The sequence below is a fragment of the Danio aesculapii genome, chromosome 2 (genome assembly GCF_903798145.1).
Source record: "Danio aesculapii chromosome 2, fDanAes4.1, whole genome shotgun sequence".
Lineage (NCBI taxonomy): Eukaryota > Metazoa > Chordata > Actinopteri > Cypriniformes > Danionidae > Danio > Danio aesculapii.
In genome coordinates, this window is record NC_079436.1 from 26,148,944 (window position 1) to 26,166,510 (window position 17,567).

Genomic DNA, 17,567 nt, shown 5'->3' on the forward strand with positions numbered 1-17,567 from the left:
TGCACGTTTTCTAACACTTCAGTTTGAACACGCATCTTACTCGGTTCATTTCTGTTAATAGGATTTAGTAGCTACAACAACCACGGCAATCTCTTTAAAAGAACCACTCACAAAGTGAAATTTTGAATTACTTTGAATTGTTACCTGATAATACGCAAAATAGCAACGAGAAGCATTGAAACCGTTTTTGACCACTTCATATAGCCTAATTTTGTTGAAAAAATGCTCATTTGTAACAAATTTCATTCGGTATAATTTGTATCTTTCTTTTAATGTATTTTTGTTCGTCAGTTATCTATAAAATAAACAAAAAGAATGAATACATTTTAGGTGAAGTGAGGTGCAAATTAGGGCTGTGCGATTTGGGAAAAATATCTAATTGCAATTTTTTTGACAGATATTGCAGTTTATTTACGATTAAATTAAAACTTCAAGCTGATTTTAATTTAATTCAAGCTTAAACTCAATAATCTGTAAGTCGTGGCAACAATTCTGTGACAGCTCTTAAAATATACTCGCTTTTGTTAGGTGTCATTGACTTTGAAGCCGTAATATTGCTGTTTTTCTTTAATATTAATTCATCTATTAATGCTTCTGAAGGAGTGGACCCCATCATCCCACTTGTCAGTGCTTTCCTGTTTGTTTTCTTTTTTTATTGTGGGCATAGTTCAGTTGCGCAGTTTTGATTGGGCAGAACAAAAGTGTGCTCACTCAATTGGCTAGTTATAAAGGCCCGGCATGTTACCATTTCGGCACGATTTCCTTGATGTATGGTGTTGTGGGGAGTCGCAAGTGACAAATGTACGTCGTGACACAAAATTCAATCATTTCTTCTCGTGTAACATGGCATAGTTCACGACAACCGATACCATGTCTGCCATGCCTCACGACACCATCCCAGAAAGTCTAGCATGTTTAATTTCCTGAAGCATAGCGGACTCATTTTGAAGCACTTCACCTCAGATGTTATTCGTTACTCTTGTTAACATATATATATATATATATATATATATATATATATATATATATATATATATATATATATATATATATATATATATATATATATATATTATATATTATATTGCAGCCTCTTGCGATTTAACTAATCACAGCATTTCAAATTGCGTTTGCGGTTCGATTTCGATTAATCGCACAACCCTAGTACAAATAATACTTTTTGGCCTAAAGGAAATTATGAATTACATTCAAGTAGGCCTATTATAACATAAAATATAGTATTTCTCTGACCATTTTCTTTATAATTTGAATTATGAATTATAGTATCACAATACTACTTGGTATTGTGATACTTCAGCTGGTATAGTATCGTAAGATAATTAATGGTATCGCGACAACCCCATTCTGTTGTATACTTGTTCCTGCTGCTTGCAGTAGCGTAACTGTGCTGGCAATTCTGGCAAAATAATGCCTCTAAATTATTTCACTCTCAATTAAATTTTACTTTCAATAAAACTATTTCTTATTTTTATCAGTACAATTTAAAAGTCGTACAAAAGTAAATAATTATTTTTAGTTTTTGGCCAACTGCATCCAGAAATTTTTGGTCTTGGCCCAGAATTTTCTCGTCAGAACAAGCTACAAGAATACTTTTGTGGGGAAAAAACAAGCACTGTGTCACACTGCCGAAGTATAAACTGGGGATTCAGGGTATACTTCAGCAGCATAAGATATTTCATCCATCTCAGTTTGTTATCCGGAGATGAACGAAGGTGTTTCTAACGACATAAATTTGGACAGTTGATGGCAGAAATGGCAAAATGCATCTCATTGCATTCAATTCAGCATTCTAGTCAAGTTACATCACTTCATTTACATAGCGTTATTTATATAGTGTTATTTATATAGTGTATGATTTAACCCTTAAACTGGCATTGTAACTTCCTGATTGCCTTTTGTCTATAAGTTAATAAATTAAAAAAAAAACTCAAAATTAGCTTAGAGGGGTGTCAGGAACACAATTTAACCAAAGAAATTGGTTAAAGAAATCTTGGAGTGGAAGGTAAAGCTATTCTACTCTAAAACTAAGCGGCTGTTTTAACTTTAAGCAGGCCAAGTAGTGTGTTTGTCTGTTCCTTTGGTGTCTATACTGCTTGGTAGAGTGTTTTGTGTTGGTGTTCCATCCTCAACATATCTGACTTCTGTTAGTATTATATTTACAGACTTTGCATTATAAAATGATTGCAACAAAGTTCATTTGAAAGTTTGGATTGGAGATCTTCAGAAATGAAACAACTGGAATCAGTTTATGGGTGCTTGGTGCATTCCTAACTGGGACTTTTCCCGAGTGGGCTGGCTGAAGGGAAAAAAGTTGCAATATCCTCGGACTGGCCCATTTACAGTGTAGATGCACATTGATTCAGAAGCTCTGCTGTTTACCGAACACCTCTGCCTTCTTCTTGTCCAGATGATGGGGTCCATTGTTTGTCTATTGACCTTCTGTTTCATGCTTTTGTCATTTCTATGGTCTTCACCTCACCTTCCCCTCTTTATGTCATCCCACTCTTGGTTATTCTTTGTTTCATATTCTCCTCCAGAGGCCTGTCTGAATGAATCTTTCAGATGTTCAGCCTTGCAGATCTCAGACAGCACTGTCTGTACAATAGACAGAGTAAGAATGAGAGGAAGAAAAAAAGCCTGACAGCGTCCTCCTTATATAGATTACCAGTCAGAGGAAAGATTGTTTAAAAGAAGCCTTTCCAGCATGTATTGGATTCTAAATGAAGTATAAACTATAAATTTATACCTGTAATTCAAAGCTGGATTTTCAGCATCATATCAGTCTTCAATGTTGCATCCTTCAGAAATCATTATAATATTATGTTGTATAAATAATAATATTATTATTATTTTCAGTGTTGAAAACTGTTGGTCTGCTTCACATTTTTGTGTAAACTCAAATGGTACCATTCAAAATACTATAAAAATTCATCCATAAACACGCATACAGTGCACAGCATAAATAAGTAAACCTCCTTTTAAAATGTTATATTTTTGTTTATTATAAAATAAATAATTTTGTTTATTAAATATTTGTAGACTTATCCATTTCTCAATTAATATAGACCAGGAGTGTCCAAACTCGGTCCTGGAGGGCTGGTGTCCTGCAGATTTTAGCTTCAACTTGCCTCAACGCACCTGCATGGATGTTTCTAGAAAGCCTAGTAAAGCTGCGGTCACACTTGACTTTTCCTCCCACACGAAAACATCACGGAAACACAGGGTCATGCGTTAAGTTTGCAAAAATCAAGCTTGGTGAACTCTGAACTGCGAAATCCCATCACTTAACTGCGTGAGACCAATCGAGGATTAAAACACAACCTCTCTGGACAGAAATTTAAAACATGGAGCAATCGCTCACTTTTTTTATGTCTAATTATCTTGTTTAATCCCGCCCCTTTTCGCAGCGCCACACGACAGAATTTCGCACACACAAAGCCCGGTTTGACCGTAGCTTAAGAGCTTGATTAGCTATCCCAGGTGTGTCTGATCGGGGTCGGAACTAAACTTTGCAGGACACTGGCCCTCCAGGGCCGAGTTTGGGAACCCCTGATATAGACAACACATTTTGATAAATTTTAACAAAAAAATTGTAATTTTTTTTTAAAAGAGTCTCCCGCCACCACTCCCCTCTAACCTTCCCATACACCTTTGGTCTCTGACACACATGCAAACACACACTCATACATCAGCATCGGTCACCTGGTAACATTGAACTGCTAGTTACCTCATACTATCGCCCTGTATATTAATAAGACACTGTCACTTTATCATATTTACAAGCTTTTTGCATGATATACTGTTTTGCATTGTACTGTACTTTTTGCACTATATACTGTTTTTCATCTGCACAACTCTGGTTTGCACTCCTTGCCATGTGTCCTTACGTTTAATTGTATTGTTTAGAATTTTTTACTCATATTTTAGATTATATTATATGTATAATTGTATTTATTGTAATTTCTTTTTAAAATTCTACTTTTTGTATTAATATTATATGTTAGGCACCTAGGGTCTGAGAGTAACACAATTCAGATTCTCTGTATGTCCTGTACATGTGGTTAAATTGACAATATTTGTATATATTATATATACATACATACATACGCTGTAAAATCCAAAAGGTTAAAGTTAACTCAAACCATTTGAGGAAATCGATTGCAACAAACCATTTAAGTTCAAAACATAATCCTAATGAATACTGTGAACTTAATCCATTTGAGTAAACGAAGCAATTTGAGCACAGTAAAACCCAATAAATGAAGAGAACTCAAACCGAGTACTGTAAAACCCAATAAGTTAAGGCAACTCAAACCATTTGAGGAAACCGACTGCAACAAACCATTTGAGTTAATCTATATGAATTCTGTGAACTTAATCCATTTGAGTTGCAGTAATGAGGTATTTAATTATCTCATTACCTTCAACACTGAGTTCTAAACTTTTTAAATAAGTAGCATTAACTTTCAGTACATTTTGAGTTAACTACACATTTCATTTCTTTTAATAAAGTTGGCTGTTGGGTTTTACAGTGCACATGTTCACCAATTAACTTGTTCAAGGGTGAAAGTAAGTACATCTACAATTAAAAAAAAAGATTTGATGTCAAATAATTGTTGTTGTTTTTTTTAGCTTTTTTAATCAATTCTAAAATATAAAATGTATCAGTGGCAGCATGGTGGCTCAGTGCGCATTTCTGTGTGGAGTTTGCATGTTCTCCCCATGCTCACGTCGGTTTCCTCCGGGTGCTCCAGTTTCCCTTACAGTCCAAAGACATGCGCTATAAATGAATTAGATAAACTAAATTGGCCGAAGCGTAAGAGTGCGTGTGTGAATGTGAGTGTGTATGGGTGTTTCCCAGTACTGGGTTACAGCTGGAAGGGCATCCACTGCATAAAACATATGTTGGAATAGTTGACGGTTCATTCCTCTGTGGTGACTCCTGATAAATAAGAGACTAAGCCGAAGGAAAATAAATGAAGGAAAATGTATCAGTTTCCATAAAACTAAGAAGCTGTAAAAAAAAGGTTTTTAAAATTGATAATTACAAGAATTACTAATGACAATTCTTGAGTAACATTTATTAATGATCATGATAGAACAGCAAATCGTCCTTTTATAATGTTTTTTAAAGAATTGTGTGACACTGAAGACTAGTAATGATTCAGAAAATTCAGCTTTAAACCACAGGGATATATTTCATTTCAAAATACATTCAATAAGAAAACTATTTTATAATTTAAAAAACAAATCAGTTTTTCACAACAAAACAGGCTTCTTTTAAAAAGAATTGTACTGATCCCAAATGTTTGACTGGTATTGGTGTTAAAGACATTTGTGCCATTTATTTATCCTTAATGTCATTTTAAATCTTCATCCCAGCCTCTATTTTTGATCAAGTCTTCAGCTCTTTCTAAAGCAACAGGTGTTATGAAGAGCTCTGTGATCTTTATCTTGGGGTTTTGGCTTATCATCTTGGGTCTTCGGTTCATGTTTTGATGTTCAGCAGATGTTTGTTTTTATCTGCTGCAGCTTTAACAGCCTCTTCAGTAGTGCTCTGCGGCACTAGAATAGAAACAGCACTGTTGGAAGCAGCAGTTTGCAATGATAAACTAGTTTGTCCTGATGCTGTTAGTCAGTTGTACTCATTGAAAAAAGACTCTAAATCAACCAGAAAATTCGGTCTAGAGAAGTCCCCATGACAGGCCACTGTTGAAATGTCCAGCACTGTCCAGTATGCCAGGATTTACCGAATTGGTCATAGATGTCCAGTATCATCTCTATCTTAGCTTGTACCCAAAATATCCTCCATCGCTGTGCCAGACACAGTTGTCAGAAATCTCTGAGCGGTTCATGCCGGTCCTGCCAGTCAAACCCTGCTGTCTGTCTGTTTCTATCTAATATGGACTCGAGGCTCTGGCAGGAAGCCCTGTTTTTAGCAGGCGCCTGTCAAAACGTTTCACAATCCAGAAATGTGCATTAGCAGTCATGGAGAATGGCCTAAAGTGAAAGACTAATGGACAGCTAATGGTCATGTGATACACTAACCATAATGCTTTTGATTTGTTCACATCAGCACAATGCATCTGACATGGCTCTCATTTTTCAAGAGATTATTTGCTCAATATTAAGCAGTGGTGGGAAGAGTACTGAAAAATCATACTTGCGTTAAGATACCATTACTTGCCTAAAAATGTAGTGCAAGTAGAGTAAAAGCAATCATTGTAAATATTACTCAAAATATGAGTAAAAAGTAATCCTTTCAAAAGTACTCAAGAGTAGGCAGTAGTGAGTATTACGCTTTGAAAAGCTGATGCATTTACAGATTATTTGTGTAATTTGTGGATGTGTGTAAATGTCACGCATCCAAATTCTGTAGTGCATTTAGTTATTGCCCAGCAGATACACAACATCATAAGACGTTAATATTAGTTTAGATTTAGGTTGTAATATCAGGTGACCAAAATTCAATGTCTAGCCAGCATCTAAGGACAGCATTATTTTGATGTCCGATAACATTGATTTTAGGTTAGAACGTGACCAAAATCCAACATCGAGGCAACATCTTAAACCAACGTCATATTAACATCAAATACTGACATTTATTCGTCAGGTATGGCAACCAAAATCAAATGTCTGACAGACGTCATAGTGGTAACGTCCACACAACGTTAAGCTGTAACATCATTAGATGTTGATATTCGGTTGAGTTTAAGTTGGACGTTGGGCTCTGATGTCAACCAAAATTAATTTCCAAACAAAATGCAACATCCCCATAACGTTGAGGTACAACGTCAACCTGACATCATGTTGACATCTTGTGACTGCTGGGTGTTTAAGGCCATTTCGGTCATCATACAGTAAACATCAGTCATCTTCACATCAGTGCCTTGCATCTAAACAGTCTCTGAGTCAATGCGTGTAAAGATTTTGGACATCTTGGACACTTTTAATGCTTCTAAACAGTTTGCTACAATTATAAATCACCCGTGTCTTGAGGTAGTTCATTATGATGCGATTTACCTTCTATGTGCGCTTTGATTGGACAGGAATCACAGGACTGATTTTTCTAATCCCCATAGACAAGAAAAAGGAAAGTAGTGGAGTAAAAGTACTGATACAGCACTATAAATGTACTCAAGGGAAAGTAAAAGTACACATTTTTAAAACTACTAAGTAAATTACAATTTCTAAGAAAAACTACTCAATTACAGTTATATTTTTCAAACATTTCCCAAATGATGTCTAACAGAGCAAGGACTTTTTCACAGTATTAGCTATAATATTTGTTTCTTCTGGAGAAAGTCTTATTTTAAAACCATTTTTTAGGTCGATATTATTAGCCCCAGGGTTTCTGTGTGGTCTTAAAAAGTCTTCATTTCAAATTTCAAAAGCAAAATGTTAGGCCTTAAAATGTCTTCAATTCGTTGAATAATTGACTTGTAGGTCTTAAATCATTTTAAACGGATCTTAATTTTCCAATGTCCATGTAAAGCTACCCAATCAGGTCAACACTTATATACAGTATAGAATCACCAACAATACTGCTCAATATAAAACTTTTAACAAAACTCTATTTACAACTCTATTTAACGATATGGTTCCTCACAATAACAGTTATAAATTCTCCATTTGCAGTATTTATTGACCTTATTTTTCAATGCAGAACTGCGCTCATTTTTGTGATTGTTTTAGAACTTCAGATTCAGTTGCCTATGGGAGAAATGACTAGGAATAATAAACAGCAGAAAACAGTCAAACTACTTGCTCTACAAACAAGTGTTTGTATGACTATACATACAAAGCAGAATCATATAATAAGAAAATATCAGTTTGCAACATCAAGCAGCGTATTGAACTGTCTTTAACATCTAAAAAATGAATGGAAGTGAATGAGGCTTTAAATCTCCAGCCAAATAGATTCAAATGACTGCGCCCGCTCGTACACAAAGAATAAGGTGAATAGACCATATGTGGTAAGGACACTGACCTGGACAGACTGTCATACATTTAGTTAATTGTAGTTTTTAAAGCTTGTCAAGCGAAAGTATATATGGTTTGCTTGTTTTGACACATTATTTAAGTATTACTCAAGTAATAAAAAAAATTTTAATGGGGCTAGTAAAAATCCTAACGGTTTAGCCCTGTATAAGTCTGAAATTTTATTCATAATGGTCCTAAAAATGTCTTAAATTTGACTTGGTAAAACCTGCAGAAACCCTGAGCCCCCTTAAGCAATATTTTCGATTGTCTACAGAACAAACCACTGTTACACTATGACTTGTCTAGGTACCCTAACTTAGTTAACCTAATAAGTAGGGATGCTCCAATCGATCGGCCGAAGATTGTTATCGGACGATATTCACATTTAATGACTAGATCGGTACTCACCAATCTGGCTGATCTTATGAACCAATCGCAGGTTGTATGTTATTTTCTATAAAGCTGCTTCTAGCGCTGATATGTTCACATCTTAATGGTAAAAGAGATGTGTTTAAGGGATTATATTCAACATCCTTCATTTATTCACTTAGGTAAGGTGAGATCTCCACTTAAGTATCATACTTAGAATGAAAATGTGCTTAATGCATTATAAAGCTTGAAGCAGCAGAATCGGTTCTTGGTATCAGCCAATCACCATGACAAGGAATCTTACTCCATATCAGCTGCAAAAATCCTGATTGGAGCATCTCTACTAATAAGCATTTAAATGTTACTTTAAGCTGAATACTAGCATCTTGAAAAACATCTAGTGAAATATTATTCCCTGTCATCATGGCAAAGATAAAATAAATCAGTTATTAGAAATTAGTTAGTAAAACTATTATGTTTAGAAATGTGTTGAAAAAATTCTTCTCTCCGTTAAACTGAAATTGGGGGAAAAATATACAAGGGGGCTAATAATTCTGACTTAAACCATATATAACATTTTTACATTACTGATCTCTCAAACTTTTGGTAATGTATAATCTCCTATAAAAAGTAATCTCTCTCTCTCTCATATGGCCTGTTTTGACAGTCAAAGGCACTGAGGGAGCGATGGCTGCTGGACGGAGCGCCATCCAGTGGAGAAGACGAGGCACAGAAACAACTACAAGAGGACGAAGCCAAGACCAAACTGCTGGAGGAGACCATCCTCAGGTTAACACCAACCACTAGATTTTTACATATTCTTATACAAACAATTTACAAATAGTTCACTTTTTACTTTTTCTTTTTTTACAGACTAGAACAGGAAATCGACGAGCTTGAGACTGGCGTGCCTTTGAATAAAGGAGAAAAACAGGGCAATGAGAATGTAAGACATTGCAATTTGCTCAATAGGATTTTTAACCATGTATAAATCTATTGAAGGTTTTACTGACAATCATAATAATGTATTTCTGCCCTTTTCTGCTAGGCACCTGATGGTCCACTGAAGGGTGAGTGTCCGAATATTTTGTATATTTTATTATTATTTGATAACAGTTTGTAAGGGAATACTTGTCGTCGGTTTCTTAACAATTATTTTCATTGGTTCTTTTGAATTTGAGTATTCAAATTCTGTTTGTAAAGGAATACTTAACTCAAAAGTGGCAATTCATTGATTATTTACTCACCTTGGAGTTATTCCAATGCCATATGTATTTTATATTATTCACCAACTACCGGACAACACCTAAAAATAAAGCATCAAGCTTAGAAGGGCCAGTTATAAGTTTAAAATACTTGATCTGCTCAAAACGTCCCTACACTGTTAAAAAAATCTTGGTTGCCTTCAATTTTTAAGCTGAATCAAATGAACCTTATGAGTCCATTGAACTTTATTATGTTAAACTGACTTAAAACAGCTTGTGTAACTTTGTGTAAATTAAGTTAGAACATGATTAACTTAGTTTAATAAGTTACAATGACCTGTAACATATGCTGTCAGGACTATTTGATCATATTAATTTTTTACAATGTAGTATTATGTTTACTTCAGATAAGCTTAACCAAGCTTATCCAAGTTTGTGGCTTTGTTGTTTGCAGATCATTGGCTCTGTTTGTTTGTGACCTGATTTGCATTGCACATTGTCTGTTAAATCACTCAAAACTTTCCACTCCCATCTGGGCTTTTTTGGGTTTCCGCTCTCATGCTAATTTGCCCTGTTTTAGAAATCTGGCCCGAAGTTGTCTGTTTTTATGTCTGCTGCTACTGCTTTGTAGTTGCATTGCAAATCTGATGGTATGGAGAGTAAACAAGAACGTGTGCTTAGGCAGAAATCTTATGTGAAGATATGGAAAGTGTGCCTTTTGGTGGAAATAAAGGTGCCTATTAAAACTATTATATAGGTCTTAATATTTTACACATGGTATCAATACAATAAATAGTTTGTTTGATGGCATTTGAATGATGTATTTATTCATAATATTCTATCATTACAGCCCTAGTGCTAATAGAGCCTCATAAACATGCAGTCATGTACAGATACGGGTCAAAGTCAGGATATTTTGCTGAAATAGGTCTGGGCAATATGACAAAATTATCATATCATGATAAAAATCATCTCATACCCTGATAACGATATATATATATATATATATATATATATATATATATATAGTGGAATTTTTGTAAATTCAATTAATAAATAGTTTACATTTTAAAGTATATACTCTCTTATTTTTTACTTTATTTAGAACTTCAGGGCAAATGTGTATATATAGAGTCTTTTCACATTTCCGGGGTGACTCAGTAGCGGAAGGCCTCATGATTGGGTAAACTTAGAGTGCAGTAAATCGTAGAATACAACAAATAATTTTTTTTACAATCCTATTTGCTGAAATAATAAAATAAAAACTCCACCATGGTGTTATCACTTTCAGAAAAAGGAAAAAAAATGTGTAAGACTAATGACGGCAGCCAGAGGGGAGAATAACGTCAAATTTACTCTCAGCCCCATAGACGCTGCATTAGAAACACCTCACATAAGCAGTAATTAGTTTTTTTTGTAATTTGACGATTTGTGATTTAAGGTGATTTAATACATACATAAATACATATAAACATTCATACATTTTTTAAAATCTAAATATTGAAAACTTTCAAGGATTTACAATTATGATGACCATTAAACGCTTTATAAACGCGTCTTGTGAAAAGTCCATTAATAAAATGTAAAACAATCTTCAAAACTAATGTCCAACATGAAACAATTAAAAAGAAAATTGTTAAATATAATGCAAAATATAAGCATTGTACTTTCAAATGTGCACCTTTCTCATGATGCATTTCAGTACTGTGTGATATTGCACTCATATAAGTTATGAAAATTATTACTGTAAACAATGTATTTTGTGACACCACGAAATTCAAGATAGAGCATAATATGAAACAATAGACTTTTTGTTTGTCCTTACGATATATATAAATCGTCATATTGCACAGCTCTTTGCTAAACAATAAATTACTGTACACTCGTTTTTGTTTTGTTTTTAACTAAACCCAATTGTAAACCCCCAGAACACAGATAAGTGCACGTAGGACTTTGTTAATTCTTATTATGTGGTCCACAAAAAAGGAACAGAATTCAGGGTTGCTGGAAATAATAAAAAAGGTCATTTTAATCTTCTGTTTTCAAGGTTTGAAAAGTGCTTAGATTTTGGATAAAGTTCTTGAAAATATACTTGTGTTAATAATTAACTATTGAAATAAATTAAAATAAAGCAAATCTCCTCATTTTTGCATAAAATGAAAATAAAAGGAGTCTGCATGTCTGCCTGTAGAGTGAACTGACAGTCTCTGTTTTACTATCGCCCTTTGAAATTAAAATAACTAAATTTAAGTTGAAAGTTGACACTTTTAAAATGCAAATAAATGACAATTAAAAGAGTAAATGACAGTAATTCAATGCTGCCCTCGGCAATAAAAAAATCCTTAGAGTATGAAATTGATTAGCATGTATTATACAGTAATATGATGTAAATGCAGGGTGTGAATTATACATTGACAACCGGGAGGTTCAGTTTTTTCGGTTATGTTCGGTAATATGTCTTTCTCAAGCCAACATCAAAGTTCATCAACGAACTTTAAGTTCTAGTTGACATTTGCATTACTAAATGTGCCTCGTTCTCTGTCCCCAGCAGTAGAGAATGGCATACAGCAGCCCAGCCCAGATCAAAACAGCAAGAAACAGATTACAGGGATTGAGGCCAAGCTGCAGTGCACAAACCCCGATGCGGCCATTGAGAACGCCAGTGCTGAGCATCCCATAACCATGGTCTTCATGGGCTACAAGAACGTAGAGGACGAGGCCGAGACCAAGAAGACGCTGGGCATTGAGGAAACGGTGAAAGCTGAATTCGTGGTCATCGAGGACGGCGAGAGCAAAGCAGGAAACGAAGGGGCCAAAAATGATCAAGCTCCACCCAACGGCAGTGCCTCCAGTCCTGACAAAGCCGACGCCAAGAAGGAGGAGTCGAAAGAAGAGGGCAATTCGAAAGAAAAGCAGCCCTGCAAGTGCTGCACAGTCATGTAACCCTCGAAATGTAGACTCTGACCCCCCTGACCATAACGCAACAATGAAGAAGTATACCCCGTATACTTACGATTAACTTTTGTTGTCTAGTATGTATTTCTTTTTTTATTTTTATTAATATTTTTCTATATTTCTTGTCTTGACATTTATATATCTATATATATATATATATACATATATTTTCATTATGTAATCTTATGAAGTCCAGTATTTTGCTCGTCGAAGAACAGAAAAATGAGGACCACAACAGACTCCACTTTAGACAACACCATGGTTTTAAAGAACATTTCTGTGGCCCTCGCCCTTATTTTTGTTTTAAGAAAGATAAGATAAACGTCTCGATATATTAAATGAACTAGCTATTTATCTCCCGTATACATTTGTGTTTTTAAGATATTACTTTATTACTGAGAAGAAATGACTATATTGATATTACGATGTTATGTTTTTAATATATATTTTGAGCCTTCTGTTTTGTTTTAATATTTCTTTTTTGTTTGCCAAATCATCTCAGACCACTGTGAACACTGGTACATGTGTAGTCTTTGTCCACGATCGCACATTATTATGCATTACACTTCATAGTAGCCCGATACGTTTGTAAATACGATCCAGTTATCCATGCTATGGTCGAACACATTTAGTCATGTTGTTTAAAATAGGACACGTTAATTACCCCAGATCTTCATTATAATCACAGCAACTATCCGCTTTAACAGTGCATCACTTTTTATAGATCGAATAATATTTATAAGATAACCAAATTTTTTTTTCCCTGCAGTACATCAAAGATAACATTGTTGGATATAATAGTAATCAATGCCTCATATTGCATATATGTAGCCCATACTGTTAAAATGCATTGTTACCATATGCAAAATATATCTTTATATTATTTTTTGTGGGGGGGGGGGTGCATTATTTGAAGGTTTTTGATGTTAAGTTACAATGCCCTCAACTAAACAAGAGTCCAGGAATCAAGTTTCAACATTCAAGCGATTGATTCATACTAATGAATCACTCAGTAGTGTTAAATCAAGTTGAAAAGTCTGGGGTCTAAAACACGTTTCTCATTCCAAGACCACTAGCTTTGTAAATGTAGTTTTGCCGTCTTTAAGATATTTCGATTTAACTAATTATTTCATTTTTGTGTAAGACAGTATGTGTTGTGGATAATGTCATGAGTTATAGGTGCTTATTGGTATGGCCAATGCCTGTTATGGTCCAAGTGTTTAAATCAGGAACAATAAATAAGAAAAAAAAAGTTTGTTTACAACTGTGTATTGGTAATTCTTTTGGTAATTATACTTTCCCCTCCAGCAATCATCAACATCTGACACTGCTGCAAATGGCAGTCATTTGGAAAATAAATGGTTTAGATTAGCTCGGGGACTAAATGTGAGCATACGGCATGTCTGATGATGCTGTCTTTTCCAGAAAGTGCTTCTGTGAAAATGGAACTGGGAATTACTTTCTGTTTTACTCTGACGTTATTGTTTTTGTAGTTTTAGATATAATGACTGTCACAATCACACAAAAAATATTTAAAAGAAACCAGTGTGAGCCACAGAATACATTCTAATGTGTAAAGGTTGCCATCTGCAGGCTAAAACCTGGTTACCTGTGCGCCAGCAGTTTATATGGAAAGCTGGCATGCTCTACTATGGTATTATTTATTTTCAGAGATGATCAGTGGTGGAACGAGTACTGAAAAATCTTACTCAATAAAAGTACCATTACTTGCCCAAAAATGTAGCGCGAGCAAAAGTATCTGTTGTAAATATTACTCAAAGTAGGAGTAAAAAGTAGCCCTTTTAAAAGTACTTAAAAGTAGTTAGTATTAAGTATTTTGATGTGAATGGCTCATGCGTTTACATGCAATTTGTGCACCGATGTGTAAACGTAACATTCTGTAGTGCATTAGTAATTGTTTAAGGGCATTTGTTTCAGTCCTCAAACAGTAAACATCCATCTTCTCATCAGTGACATGCAGTCTATAAAGTATCTCGATCATTGCATGTTGATTTTAGAAATCTACTTGCACACTTTTAATGCTTCCAAACGGTTTGTTGCATTTATAAAGCGCCCATGTCTTGAGGTTGTTTAGTATTATGATATTATGCAATTTACTTTCTATGTGTGATTTGATTGGACAAGAATCACAGGACTGATTAATCTACTTTAGCCAATCCCCAGAGACAAAAAAAAGTAGTGACTGCAGGTTGAAGAACAATAGTGGAGTCAAAATACCAATACAGCACTACTTTCTCTTGAGTACTTAAATGTACTCAAGGGAAAGTAAAAGTACACATTTTCAAAACAACTTAGTAAACTGCAATTCCTGATAAAAATAATTACTGTAATTTAAGTATTTGTAATTTGTTACTTTACACCACTGGAGATTATGTCATAATTTTGTGCAATTTGATAAATGTGGTGCTTGAAAACGGCCATGCCATTACACTTTTAGTCCTTGGCAAATTTTAGAGATAGTGTTCAGCAAAGTGATTGAGTAGCAAATTCATGTAGATTAGGTCAACTTTTTCCATTCATCTAACTGGCAATAAATAAATATATATTAAAAAAAATAATCATTTTAGAATAGAAATTGTTGTCATCTACTCACCATTGTGTTGTTCCAGGAAAACAAATGAACAGGTTCTGAAAAATGTAGGTAAGTAAACCTACTGAGAGAATGTTAAAATATAATAGTGTGTGTTCTACAGATGAAAGTCTGAACAAATCCAATTAAACTAGTTAGGTAAACTGACGCTTTTTAATTCAGGGGTTTAATTTCTTCATAAGTGACCCCTCCCTTCAAAAATGACCATCAACCATTCAGGCATATGACTATCACATTTTATTGTAATTATTACTGATGCTTTGATCATGATAAATGATCACATATTGACATGTTGCAAGATAGGGATAGTTTATAAAAAGTATAGTTTTTAATAATAATAATTCCTTGCATATATACAACATTTTTTGGACACTCAAAGCGCTTTACACATTTTGGGGGGGAATTTCTTCATCCACTACCTGTGTGCAGCATTCACCTGGATGACGCGACGGCAGCCATGTTGCACTAGACACCAGCTGATTGGTGGAGAGGAGACAGAGTGATGAAGCCAATTATGATATGGGGAGGGTTAGGAGGACATGATGGACAGAGGCCAGTGGGCAAATTTGGACCAGGGTTAAAGCCCTACTCTTTTTCAGAGGACATCCTGGGATTTTTAACAACCACAGAAAGTCAGGACCTCGGTTTAACGTCTCATCCAAAAGACGACGCTCACTGAGCATTATAGAGTGCCCATCAATATACTGGGGCGTTAGGATCCACACAGACCATAAGTTAATTTTCGGTACTTTTCAACACTTTCGGCAGCAACCTAGCTTTCCTATGTGGTCTCCTATCCAGGTACTGACTGGGCGCAGCCCTGCTTAGCTTCAGTGGGCGACCATGTGAGCTTGTTTATTACTTTATTTGTACATAAATGTTTAAACATAATTCTAATTATTCGAAATGCAAATGGATTGTACATGCAATAGGTTACTGCATTTACATCAGCAGTGAAAATAGCTTATTTATCTACAGTATATAGCGGTACAATTCATGTTAATGAGTTTTTTTTAAATACCAGAATTGTATTAGTTACTAGTTACTTTAAATAAAACAGATATGTTTTAAAAGTTTATGTCTTATTGAACATCTAAATCAGAATTTTTTTAAAAATCACCTCAGGAATGTCATGTTAATGTGTTTTTATTTTCTGTGGGGTGTGTGTGTGTGTGTGTGTGGGGGGGGGGGTGACGGGGTATTGATGCTCGCATCTATAGAGTCAAGAAATGAAGAAGGTTTATGAGATTATGCAAGAGCTGGATGTGAGTTACGTCTTGGTGATCTTTGGTGGATTGACTGGATATTTATCTGATGACATTAATAAATTCCTGTGGATTAGTGGCAGCAGAGACGCAGGGAGGCACATGAAGGAACATGATTATTACACACCCACCAGAGTGTTTCATGTGGGCTTCTGAGGTTTCTCCTGTCCTGCTCAACCATGTACAAGATGTGTTATTACTTCTGACAAGTCTACCCTGCTGGTTTGAACTGGTTGACCAGCCTTTAGAGAGGTTTTGGACATTTCCTGGCTGGTTTTAGCCATTTCCAGTCTTAAATGGTCAGGCTGAGAGACCAGCTAAAAACCAGCTTGACTAGCATATCTAAGTTGAGAGACCAGCCAAAACTAGCCTGGAAATAGCCAAACCCCTTTAAAAGTAGGCTGGTTGACCAACTGAAGAGAAAAAACAACCAGTAGGGTACATCGATAGCCAAGTGTCCTCCCGGTTACGACAGAGTTATAATGCTGAGATGGGCAATAAGAACTTTGAGTTGGATATGCAGAAGCTTATCTGCTCATCTGCACATCAATAACTGTCTGGTTTAGCTCAGCTACTAAATACGACCTCCAAAGACTATGTCGAATAGTTTGGACTCCTGAGCGAATCACTGGTACAACCCTTCCTACTCCCCAAGAACTGTACTTATCCAGAGCGAGCAGGAGGGCTGCAAAATCACTCTGGACCCCTCACACCCAGCACACTGCCTCTTTGAAATTTTACCTTCTGGTCGACGCTACAGAGCACTGCGCACCAGAATAGCCCGACACAGAAACAGTTTCTTCCCTCAGGCAATCCATCTCATGAACACTTGATGATAATAATTGCGGAACAAACATCACTACTTGCCATACACTTTTATACACATTTACACTTATTTAACAACACACGTTACATGCCAATTTGCACATAACAGCTGCATATATAACGTTGTATATAGTAATAAACACGTACATACACTTGTCAATCTGTATATTTGCACTCACTACTTACTTCTATTTTTTTTTAAATATATTTATTATCTGTTTTTTGTCCTGTCTGTTATCCTGTTGCACTGTAGAAGCTCTGTCACGAAAACAAATTCCTCGTATGTGTGAACATACCTGGCAATAAAGCTCTTTCTGATTCTGATTCTTACTA

The 17,567-nt window shown here is 35.2% G+C and overlaps 1 protein-coding gene across 2 annotated transcripts in view; it reads left to right on the plus strand.

Annotated features, from left to right (window-relative positions):
- palm1b (paralemmin 1b) overlaps positions 1 to 13,426 on the plus strand; it is a 47,734-nt gene extending 34,308 nt beyond the window's left edge. The window contains exons 4-7 of one of the 2 annotated variants that reach the window (XM_056476106.1): positions 9,041 to 9,162; positions 9,247 to 9,319; positions 9,422 to 9,443; positions 12,127 to 13,426. In XM_056476106.1, coding sequence (XP_056332081.1) covers positions 9,041 to 9,162; positions 9,247 to 9,319; positions 9,422 to 9,443; positions 12,127 to 12,521 — 612 coding nt within the window. In that variant the 3' untranslated portion in view covers positions 12,522 to 13,426. The remainder of the gene's footprint in view (positions 1 to 9,040; positions 9,163 to 9,246; positions 9,320 to 9,421; positions 9,444 to 12,126) is intronic. The other variant, XM_056476111.1, reaches the window with a different exon arrangement.
- Positions 13,427 to 17,567: the final 4,141 nt, after the last annotated feature.